At 35.8% G+C, this 12,690-nt stretch overlaps 1 protein-coding gene across 1 annotated transcript in view; it reads left to right on the top strand.

Annotated features, from left to right (window-relative positions):
• THSD7A (thrombospondin type 1 domain containing 7A) overlaps positions 1 to 12,690 on the top strand; it is a 420,187-nt gene that overhangs the window by 384,339 nt on the left and 23,158 nt on the right. The window contains exons 14-18 of the mRNA XM_003782710.3: positions 1,623 to 1,801; positions 4,176 to 4,181; positions 5,735 to 5,868; positions 10,027 to 10,180; positions 12,468 to 12,612. Coding sequence (XP_003782758.1) covers positions 1,623 to 1,801; positions 4,176 to 4,181; positions 5,735 to 5,868; positions 10,027 to 10,180; positions 12,468 to 12,612 — 618 coding nt within the window. The remainder of the gene's footprint in view (positions 1 to 1,622; positions 1,802 to 4,175; positions 4,182 to 5,734; positions 5,869 to 10,026; positions 10,181 to 12,467; positions 12,613 to 12,690) is intronic.

The following is a 12,690-nucleotide window of genomic DNA, read 5'->3' as shown; positions in this document are numbered from 1 at the left end:
AAATTGTGCAGTCATTTCAGAAAACAAGTTAATGTTTCCTGAAAAAGTTAGATATAAAGTTACCATTTGGCCAAGTAATTCCACTCCTAGACATTCCATAGCAGGATTATTCATATTTAGCCATCCAGTGAATGGCTCAGTAAAATGTATATCCGTACAATGAAATAATGAATGAATTAATCATTCATAGAAAAAGAAAGTACTGGTATGTGTTACAAAGTAGATGAAATTTGACAACATTATACTAAGTGAAAGAACCCAAGGCCAATCATGAAAGTCCCCATAGTATTTGATTTCATGTATATGAGATGTCCAGGATAGGCAAATTCATAGAGATGGAACAGAAATTACTGATTGATAAGAAATGAGGGAGGGGAAAACAAGAAGCGATTGCCAGAAAATATAGGGTATTTTTTAGTGTGATAAAGGTGTTCTAAAATCAGATTGATGATGTTTTCAAGTACATGTACACTAAAAACCAAAACACGAGCTGATTTTCTTGGTACAACAATTACATCTCAATAAAATTTCTTTAAACCTACTTAAGTTTTGTGGTGTAAATTGTTTATCTTAAAATCATCTTCAAAATGAAATTTCTGCTGTTAAGGTAAAATGGTAAGACAGAGTGTTACATTGTACCGGAAAATGACCTTTCTCCAAAAGCAGACTATTACGGAGGCCAGCCATATATTTGATTCTTGACTAGAGGAATTTTGCCTTTCCAAATAGTTGCCTTGAAAATAATAATAAATTGGTATTGTGAAATGCCAAGTTATTAGTAAAGGACTGTTCAAGGAAAACACTCCCATTGTCCAAACCAAATCTGTAGACTATTAATTCAACTGCCTGTGTGATTTGTTAGGATTAGTACTTGACTAGACCTTAAAGAACCTTTCCCCATCTCTTACTGTGTAATATTTGACTTGTCAGTCATCTCTCTGCATTTCTTTTCTTACCGGCCCATTAGAATATCAATCCCTACACAATACATTTATAAGATTTTCAGAAGGCTCAGATGGATATGAGATATGAAGGTGCTTTGAAACTGACAGCACTGTAACAATATGAGGCATTATTTATATAACACCTCTCATTTCTCTCCTGCAGACTCGATTTTGAAAGAAGGGGAAACATAAGGTGCTAAGTTAGATGGTTTCTTTTGGGATGTTGATTAAAAGGGGCTGGCTTTCCTCATTGAGCAAAAACATCTCACGGACTCAGAACATTGAACTTATGTGACATTAGCAGATAGGTTTTTATAGAAAACTATGTTATAATTATTTTAACATATCATTCTTGCAGCATGAGAATGATTACAGTAGCAGACAAGTTATTGTCAATTAAGCACGAGCTGTCAGAAAGTCAGAAATGTTTAAATGCGGTGAGCCTGAATCCTGAGCAGATCATATGGCAGCTGCTCAGCTGTTATTTTAACAGAGTCGTCGTATGTGTGTGTCATTTTCCTCCAGAATTTAATTTGAGTCCCTAACAACAGAGACACCTCTGCCTTACATGCTGCTGTCAAGGCAGACTGGGAAGCTCTAAATGAGCTCGCATGGTGGGTGGCGGTGGGAGAGTGACAGGTGCAAGAGATGGTTCTCATCTCATTTTCCTGCACGCAGGTTACATTGAAGAGGCCTGCATCATCCCCTGCCCCTCGGACTGCAAGCTCAGCGAGTGGTCCAACTGGTCGCGCTGCAGCAAGTCCTGTGGGAGCGGCGTGAAGGTTCGTTCTAAGTGGCTTCGAGAAAAACCCTATAACGGAGGAAGGCCTTGCCCCAAACTGGATCACGTCAACCAGGTATTTCCCATCATTGAGCATATCAGGATAACTGCCGAAATTCACAACGATGTATTTTTTTCTCTAAAATGGAGAAGGGTATATAATAGCTTCTGAATAAAAAATTTGACCCACTGTCTTGTTTAGAATGTCTTAGTAAATATGTGTGTTATTAGATTCTCACATTAAATATATGTGTTATTAAAATCTCACTTTAGATATAATATCTGTGTTTTCTCTGGAGATTCAGTCCCCTGCAAGTGCATGAATATTAATATAATTCGGTAGAGAGAAAAATGACACCTATCTTTGAAATAATGTCAAGGTATTTAATCTGTCATGAAATTGTATGTAATTCATGAACTGAGATTATCTTATTCTCATAGCTCCCCTAAATGCTCAGAAAAAAATCTCAATTACAAACTAAATTAAAATTAAAGCAAGTATATGGGTTTGGTTCTAAAATTAGAAAAATATGCATCTTTTTTGTGTTTAAATTTGTTTGCTATAAAATAAATTTAGGAAAAGGAAATATAAAGAAGGCCTCAAAATAGCTATCAAATTAGTCAACAGTCATTTGCAATTTCATTTGGAACTTTATTTGACTTTAGATGCATGCTTTCCTAGCTTCTGTTAATGATTGTTGCTCGTATTCTGTTGGAGATAAAAAGTAAAAAGGCTAATAGGAGAATTGTGACAGATTTAAATGAAATTTAAATTTAAATGTATTGGGTTTGGCCTCTATGTAAATTAACAAAAAGTGAATTTCACATACTATGTCTAGATGTTCAGTTGCATATTTGAATTTAAGTCACAATAAGTAAACTACATCCTTAAATATGTAGAAATGTTTCATTTTGTCTAATTTTCATCTCCAAACACACTGCTTACCAGCACACATACTTTTCTTCATAAATTAACCTAAATTTATTCATAAAACACTTTAGAGAAAATATAAAAAGAATTTTTTTATGAAATAAATAAATATGAGACAGAGAAGTAAATTTTATAGAACGTGCTCTCAAAGAATCTCTGTTTTTTGGCTGGTGCCTATGGCTCAAGGAGTAGAGTGCCAGCCCCATGTACCGGGGGTGGTGGGTTCAAACCTAGCCCTGGCCAAAAACTGCAAAAAAAAAAAAAAAAAAAGGAAGAAAAAAGAAAAGAAAAAAAAGAATCTCAGTTTTCCAAAGTGAAGTTGCTGACTTTTAGCCTTTTAATGCAACTGAGGGTGAGTAATGTACTCCACTGCTGCCATCTACTGGTTGCTGAGCTTCCCTGTCATAGAGCATCTCACATTTCTAAAGACACTACTGAAATTTCCCAAGAAGAAAATTCAGTTTCATGATTCTATTTATGTAATTGTCAGACAGAATAACTGAACTAAAATGTGCATGATACAAAAGAATATTTCTCTACAAATTTTGAAACCTTGAATTTCCAGTAGAAGATTTAATTTTAATAAATAAGTCATGGTCCATAGTCCTAATACAGAGAAATTCCACACATACTCATCCCCGTTTAACTTTAGTGTCCTACATCTGTGTGTATGCCAAGTCAGATCTACAATTAAAATAGGATGTTTGCCTCAGCCTTTTCTTTAATGGTTACTTTCTAAAGGTTCAAGATCTGTGTTAAACTGTCTTTGTTGTGAAAAGTCTTTAGGGCGAACAATTTCCCTGTCACTTCCCCATTCTGATATAATCTGTTACTGAATTTGAGAGGGACATTTGTGTACTTTTTATCAGACTACAGAGGTTTATTGAGATACTAATAATTAAAAAATCAAAGCTAAAACAAAAGATAGTCAACTTTTGAACATATGACATTGAGAATAAATGTTCCACAAAAAAATAGAAACTGCTAGGGATGTATGTATTAGTAAAATATCTAAGGAAGGTAAAGAATATGTAAAATTTTGTGTTATTGTTAAAAATTGTAAATCACATAGATTTTTACTGCAGGTATACATTCTTCAATAAAATAATAGTGGGCCCGTTGGCTTGAAAATGGTCTCCAAAGGTCCATTATCTAGTTGACAAAGCAAATCCTCAAATCCTTATTTCCTACAAGCAGATAGATGAATTGATTAAGATCAATCAATAGATTCATCTATAAATAGATGGCCAGCTAGATACTAGTCCGTTCACAAGTTGGATCACAAGTTATTTTCAATCATGTACCAATCCCCCATGGTATATAAGTGGCAATTGCTGTTTGTAATACTCATTTGTGTATCTTCCTTAAAATGTTCTAGTCCTTTATTCAAAAAATAGGCTTCTATCTAGGGATAATGATATTTGAATCCTGCCCTGCACAGTCTTCTCATAATGTACTGATATTTTTACTTATCTTTGTTTCTCTCTCTTTTCTTCACTCCTGTTGCTCACGACCCCAGGCACAGGTAAGAACCTTTAAATCTCATGGTTTTTAATAGAATGCTTTTTCTAAAAAAAAATTTATGATTTCTGAGAATACTTTGCTTTTCCTGCTCTTTTATGTTTTATAGGAAGAAAATATCACATTTCTCCATTAAATTTTATTTTTCTGTAGCTATTCCCTTTTTATTTGCCAGCACAGTTACCTGCATTGCGTTATTTTTAATACCAGGGCCTGAGGTGATGGAGTGGGGAAAACAAGCTTCACTACACTAACCTTGACAAGGCAATGACACTCCTTATTAAAGCTCTCAGGCTTTTCAGAGGGAGAGGAAATAAATAGTTCAAGTGGGTTGAAAACGGGGAAGGTGGAGATTGCTCTAAACTGATCTGTATTCACTTCAATTTAGGAGATTAAAATGAAAGCCATCAAGGCATTAGGGGAAACAGCATTTCCCCTTCCCTACAAAGTGTAGGGTAATGTTTTCCTCTGTGCTATTCAGTTCTACTTTAACATAGCACCCAAATGTGAATGTGGTCACTTACGGAGATGATTGCAGAATCTGATTCCAGCATTGCGTATTTTTTATTTGCATTTGGATAGGTTCATTGTATTTATTTTACTTGGGAACTTAGCCTGCTAAAATTGACACAAATGAATGGCTCCAATGGGCTATCTAAATCTACATATTCAGTAATTATGTACATAAAACATATATAGATTATAGTTTTTGTGTGTAAAATACCAGATTATGAAAATATCTTAAAATATTTTGCTTTCATGTTTGAGCCTGCTTTGTTGCTGTGGATTGTGAGCCATTTATTTCTTTTATTTAGTCTTTCTTCTCATTGAGAAAAGAGCATCATTGGTTCATTGCTCTAAAAAATCCTGAAACTCACAGGTACTTCCAAGTGGGGCTTATGGCCCCAGAGCACAGACAGTTTGCTTTTCTTCATGCAGCCTTCATGGCTTGGGGCTGTAGCTATGCAGGGAGACCAATTTCAGATCTTGCCTTCAATCTCAAATGAGGATTAATTTTAAGATGACTTTTTAAAGAATTATTTATCTTTCAATTTAATTTATATACAAAACACAAGAAAAGTAAATTCCTGTCATCACAACCTATTTATTTGGAAAACAGGACAAATTACATTTACATGAAAAACAGCTATATTTATATACCCATCTAATTTATCCACTCACCTGCTTTTACTCAACAAATCCATATTAAGTGCCCAGCATAGGAGTACTCTGAGCTTAGTATTGAAGAAAGACAAAACTATTCAGATGGTCTAGGAAATTGTAATACAGTGTGGTAAGGGTCAGCACAGGAAAATGACTAACACATCTATTGCAGGCCAGTGGATCAGATCTACCCCTGTAACAAACTGGCAAGAGCCACAGGCTACGACAGGGCTCGCCTCAAGAGAGTTCTCTCTACTGCTATTTTAGAATAATGAACGATAAAGGAGGGTGTGGAAGTAGCTTACCAGTGAAGCAGTGATTGTGGTATGAGTCTTCCCACTCACTCCTCTAGGATTGCCTGACCACTGAGACCCATGTGTGTGTGTGTTTCAGGTGTATGAGGTTGTCCCCTGCCACAGTGACTGCAGCCAGTACATTTGGGTCACAGAGCCCTGGAGTCTCTGCAAGGTGACCTTTGTGAATATGCGGGATAACTGTGGTGAGGGCGTGCAAACCCGAAAAGTAAGGTAAGGCCAAGCCTAATTGCACAGAGAAGCAAGACACACAACCATCTTCCACTCTCCCACGTGCCGTCATGGGCACTCACTCCTCCCCAGTCTCCTGGTTAAGTTTAGCTTTAGCTTTGTTTTGGAGAACGTGTTCATGGAAAACTCTAAGCAGATGTGCTTCAAGCAGCAGTTTATAATACGTCTAATTTAGGAAGCTTCACTTCAGGATACTCTTAAAGAGAGGGAACATCGTACTGAAGCTGAGCTAATGCAGATTTACAATCCCAAATCCTTCTTTTCTTAATGGCCAAATACATTTCTAAGTGGATTTTAAAAAATAATCAGTTTTAAATTCTTGCTCCTTTTTAATCAAACTGGCTCAGCCAGAGACATCTTCATTGGAACCCTTGACAGCCTCTTGCTTCTCACTCATTCTTTTTAGCTGCACTGCCCAGTAGGGCAGCCACTGACCACATCTGATTCCAACCATGCCGATTTAAATTTAAACTAATTAAGGTTACATAGACCTGAAAATGCATCTCCTCAGTCATCCTAGGCATATTTCCAGTGCTCTGTAGTGACATGAGGCTAGCAACTCTCTGTAGGACGGCCCAGATTGTATTTTCATAATTGCGGAAAAATCCAATGGACAAACAAGGTCGGATATCCCGTGTACCCCTCCTTGTGTTGAAATGATCCTGTTACATGTTTGTTACCTTAATTAAACTTATTCCATAAGTTACTCTAAACAAAGAAATTGTCATAGTCATGGGAATTCCCTAATGCCTAGGGAATTGCCTAATTCCTCCAATGTCAAGTAGTCAACACTGGAGACTTGGAAAGGAGGGAGAGGGGGAGGGGGCCGAGAGATGAGAAATTGCCTGATGGGTACAATGTGCACAATTCAAGCAATGATTAAAACGAAAAACCCAGACTTCACCACCAAGGAATAGGTCCATGTGGCAAAAGTGCACCTGTACACATATACCCTAAATTAATAAATAAAAATTGCTTGCCAAACAAAACCAGAACTTGTTATGAAGTTCATACTCACCCATAACCTAATTTTTTGTGAATTTAAGGTTTAAGATAGATATTCATTAATCTTTTTCAATTGGAAATTAGAACAAATGAGAACTTATATCATAAACCTTTACATATAAACCTATGTATAACTTAACTTACAATAAAAAGCATTCTATTTCTTTTTCCAGTAGCCCATCTGAACTCTCAAATTATTTTTCCCTGGTATGACATAAGGTGGTGGTGGGAGGTAATGAATAGATAGAGAAACAGAAGAAACGGAGATTCTGTTTTCCACTATTCTCCTTCCAAATTAAATTTTTTCATAAAAAAATTAAAATATTTTTATATATTAATAATTTGATTAGGTTAGTTGTTTTTATGTTAAAAATAGAAATTATAATGAAAGAATTGGATTATGGTTTTGTTTTCAGCTTTCCCTTCCATTATCTGTGTATGTTGTTGTTTTTTTGCTTTGTAAATATTCTCAACATTTCCAAACGTATGCTAAACAAAATAACTTTTCAGGCCAATTTATTTTTTCAGTAAACCTCTTTAATGCAAATAGAGAAAAGAGAAGGTCAGTATTGACTGTGATCTCTGATCGTGTAATAATGTTCCTGTTTGTTGCTGATTGAGTAGGACACCTCCCTAACCAAATCGTTTGCTAATTAAGGTCAAAATGTCCTATTTCGATGCAAGCGTTGGGTGACATTTCAAGATAGATAAGTCTATAAAAAAAGCAGGTTTAATCATATTCAATCACATTCTTTCTCTTTTAAGAGAGTTGGACTTATCAAGCTGGTAGAAGTGGTTTGCTGGTGAGAAGGATTTTTTCTGGACTGACATCTTTTAGAATTATCAGGACATGGTAATAACAAAACGCAGACAGATTTAGTCACCGTTGTTGTCTTTGAATGTTCTGCAGACGATCAATGCACCTTCTTACATCAGCACCTGTGGAGCCTCTGCTCTGCCCTTAATTTCTAACTTCCTTCTACACTGTGTATTTCAAACACAGTTCGGTTTTCCCAAAGCATAATTCTTGCTCCTTAGAAAAGAGAAAGGCCAAACATTTGACAAAGGGGAAATGAATTTAAAGTGCCTTCCTTTGGGCTCACAACTTCATCCAAATATTTATTCTGTATATAGGGTGATTTTTAAAATTGTCAATACCAAATAAAATAAATAAAACTTATAGTCTAAATGCCAACAGTAAGGATTTTTCAGCAATTGTGGCACATTCAAGCAATGGAATTCAAAAATGGAAAATAAAGATGTATCTTTAAAAAATAGTTAATGACACAAGATGTCTATACTATCTATAGTGTTGGTTTTTAATGGTATAAACAACAGATAAAGTTTGTTCCTATTTTACAAAATAAAAGTATATGTTTAAGATAATAGTCTGTTAAAATTTTTTAAACAGATATAGTCTATTAAGAGTGGTTATCTCTGAGTAATGGAATTATGTGAATTTCTGTTATTTCTTGTGATTTTCTTAAAATGAATATAGTACCTAGATAATACAAAATTAAGGAGAAAAGGTGTTGAAAATGAAGATTTATGTGCATAAGTACTTAATACAGTATTGGACATCTATTCTTAGCTTTGGATCAGTAGGAAATCTTACAAGTTAATCCTTATCTGTTGTATCAGTACCTATCATGAATGTAATCTTTTCATAGCAGCAAAAACTTTTCAGCATTGAAAGTTTGTCTGCCCCATGTCTCCTCTAAGCTACTATCAACAGAACATTTTTAAAATGCTGCTGAAAGTAGACCTTTTTCCTGGGAAACTAAAATTCTCCCAAAGAGATTCATAATTTGACTTTCTCTTTCAACAATGAGATCATATAAATATCTGCCTCTTCAGATTTGGGGGATTTTTTATGTATTTATCCAGTATATTAAAACTGAACTGTATTAAAAAATTCATAGGTATGTATTTATACAGGTACTTTTTAGGCTGTGCACACAATTAAGACATGACCAACAGCATAATCTTCCAGTCATAGAATGTGTCTCACAGGGAAAGGACATTTCTTTTACATCAATAGCACTGTATAGAAAGATAATCTTTCAGAGGAGATTTGTGAATGTCTCTACTGACTGTAAATCCCTGAGAAAAGCTCAGATTTCAGGTATAATTACTAATGTAGTTCAATTGACATTTTAAACATTGAAGTAGGTTTGAGAGTTCAAGCCTTCTTTTTTGTCTCCCAAACCCATCAATTCTCTTCCCAAACCCACCAAGTTGGCTGACCTTCTCCAATTATAGATGAGGGATAAAGTTTTTCTCTTCTACAATCATCTTGAAATGCCAAAAGAGATTATTACATACGAGAAAATAAAGTCTGATACTAACCACACTAATCAGACTACTAAGAGATAAAGAACCCTTCATGATGGCATGCAACAGAATAAAATGCAATATCAATATAAGGTTTGAATTTATTCTACTTAAAAGAAAACTAACAATTGTGTAAAAAAGGTCGAGAAGTAGGAGGACCCAATAACCACATTTCAAGAATTTGTGCTATCACAGATGTAATTGTCTTTTCATTTGAGGGTTCCTTCTGAGGTCAGCAGCAGTTGGAAGACTGACATTACTTTCTAAATGACAGAACAAATCAATAAATACCTCTAGTTGTCTTTGAAAATCCTCAATGAAACCTCACTTAGAGATTTCAGTGTGCCTGGTCTTTCACCATATGTAACTCAACTCTACTTTTCCATAGAATCCACCACTTTCTTGAGAAGAAAAAATGAATCATATGTGTTATATGAATCATTTTGGACCACTCCTCATTAGTTTCTGCCTTATATGAGTATAAATGACCTTTTCATTTCAGAGGACGATCACCTGACATGCGGAGTATAAACATATATACAAAGATTATGTTTTATACTCAGAGATTGAATGATCGTGCATGCAATTATATATCTTTAAATCATGCAGAAACACTACAGATACTTGAGGGAAGCTGGGATCCTTTCAAGTCTAAATTTTTGGAGAATTTTATTCATCAGATACAAAGCTATCTTCCCCCCATCACCATGATGATGTTTTAAGAAGAACTCCTACGGGTTGGCCATTATTCTAATTGTCCTGGTTTCTTTGCTTCTAAAAGGTATGTACGGTCTCTTCCAGGTGCATGCAGAATACAGCAGATGGCCCTTCTGAACACGTAGAGGATTACCTCTGTGACCCAGAAGAGATGCCCCTGGGCTCTAGAGAGTGCAAATTACCATGCCCTGAAGACTGTGTGATATCTGAATGGGGTCCATGGACCCAATGTGTTTTGGTGAGATGATTGTACCATTTTATTAATATAGAGCTTACTTAATTTATTTTTTCTTATATCAACAAAGCAAAGGCAAAAGAGTATACTTAATTTATTACCACTAAAGGTATTATTAAGAAAATATAATAACTTCAATGTATAAAATATGTTTGTGGGCTGTATTTACCAAGCATGGTGTGTTTCCTTGGGCTCTTCATCCTCTGTGTCATTTAAAGGCAGCAGTGTTTCCACTCCCATGGAAACAGACGTCCTGTGAGCTTTATGCTCCTTCTCAAGCCGTCCTCCTAACTAGCACAAAAGGCCTTCAGTTTGCCTTATAAATACATAGCATGTTAAAAAAAAAACAGTGGTGATAATGATTCCCTCCAGGTAAAAGAGAAAATGAGTGAGCGCTAGAAAAGGTACTTTCATGGTGTCATGTTATTGTCACCCCTTGCTGTTTGCCCAATCCATTTTATTTAAATGGTGGGAATAATCTTCTACGCGGTGAGGGTACTGCAGCTAGGGGATTACCACTAAAAAGCAAAAGATCCCGCATAAGAGACTGAGGAGAAAGAAGAAAGCTGCACATCAGTGAATCACATTTTGCACACTGACTCTGGACCCCCTCTGGGTCTAGAAAGCCAGCTGAGCATTTCAAATCACACAAAGCTTCTAGATTTCAACAACCAGTAGGGGCTTTTCCATGGGACACTGGGAAGAGAGTCATTTGAAACACATCGGGCTTCTTACCTGGGCTTACCCTTGGGTACTTTTGTAAAGATGTACATTTCAAAAACAGCATTGAAAGCATGGGAAAAAATATGCATCTAATGTGGATTATTAGTTGAAATACAATATAAAACAATTTCAATGAATAATCTATGGTATATATTTTTCAAGGAGAAATTGATTTTCCTTCTCCATGCTATTATTAAAAATGGTGATTGGCAGCCACTTGATATAACAGGAGAAAAACATTGCTGGTTTAACTGCAATGAGGAATCCACTATTTCACAAAAGTATGCAACTGATTTTTCATTCTAATTTCATAGCCTCAGACTTGAAGTTACCACAAATAGTTGGGCCGTATTCTATAGTGTTTAACTATTTTTATAATTGTGTGATTCTTTTTGTCTCAGATTATGTTGCAAAGGGATTCCATTTTTATAAAGGAGGGAATAATAAACCTTGGCCGTGTCACCTTATTAATAGGGGTTCCAATAATAGGAACCACTTCCCTAGAACTTGGTCCATTTGGTTTCTGTTTTGAATGACCAAAGGTAATTATTTTAGAAGAATAATTGAGGCTCTGCCATGTACCGAAAGTGCTAATAAAATGCATTTTGAACCTCTGAGAACTTAAAAACAAGTTTATACCAATAAGATTGTTTTTATACCAAAAAAAATTTGTATGCAAATAATATTTAACTAACTGAATAACTGAGCTTCTTGAGCTTTATATTTTACCTTTAATTCATTCTTTTTCCTCACTTAAGCCTTCATTAAACTAACACAGATAAATCATTTTCTGCTTACCAGGAACTGTGTTCAGTATAAAGAATAGACAGATGTGAAAACCCAAGTGTTCTGTCAGTGTGTTCCCACAATAGAGAGGAGCCTGGCCTTTACAGTACTCCCACCATGGACAGGGCAGTCAGTGTTACGCCAATGGTGTGAGCCAAGTGCGGTGGAGCAGAGGAAGAGGAAGCAATTATTTTAGGCCTGAAAGAGTCCAAAGTGGCTTGTCCCTACCTGCTTCACGTTCTCAGAAAACAAGACTATACACAGCACTCTCTGGAAGAGAGTGGCAAGCCAGTCTTTTCAGATACTAAATTATGTTTGTGCACATGTGTGCCTTAGAAAAAAAAGTCACTAACACATAGATATTTATTTAAAATCATCTTTAAAATAGTTTGCTCAGGTACAAGAGACTTATATATATACAGACATATACACATATATACACATTATGTAGAAATTACATATATAACATATATATATAACTAGCATTCCATAATAAAGAATGACCACATGTACATGTGTTTGGGTAGCTATGAGGTGATATGCTTATTAGTGTCTAACCCATAGCATCTTAAGTATCTTATTGATGGATGGGACATCAGAATCTCATCCAGCACCTTCATTTAATACCCAGAAAAACTGAGATGTAATGAGGTTAACTGCCTTGTCCAAATTAGCCAGTGACCTAAATGTTCTAACTTCTGCTCTAGTGCCCTCCCTAATACCCCAGCTATTGTGGGGCTGAGTATTCACCTTTCTGAGAAGCTGTGTTGTTCTTTTTAAGCCTTGCAATCAAAGCAGTTTCCGGCAGAGGTCAGCTGACCCCATCAGACAACCTGCTGATGAAGGAAGATCTTGCCCTGATGCTGTGGAGAAGGAGCCCTGTCACCTGAACAAGAATTGCTACCACTATGATTATAATGTCACAGGTATGTGGATGGTCATCTGATCTCAGAGTGAGGGCCCACCACTGTGATTATAATGTCACAGGGATGTGGATGGTCATC

This window comes from Otolemur garnettii, unplaced genomic scaffold, assembly GCF_000181295.1.
Source record: "Otolemur garnettii isolate 467f Iridium unplaced genomic scaffold, OtoGar3 scaffold00005, whole genome shotgun sequence".
Classification (NCBI taxonomy): Eukaryota; Metazoa; Chordata; class Mammalia; order Primates; family Galagidae; genus Otolemur; species Otolemur garnettii.
Note: the sequence above shows the minus strand (reverse complement) of the source record. Positions and strands in the feature narration are given on the sequence as shown.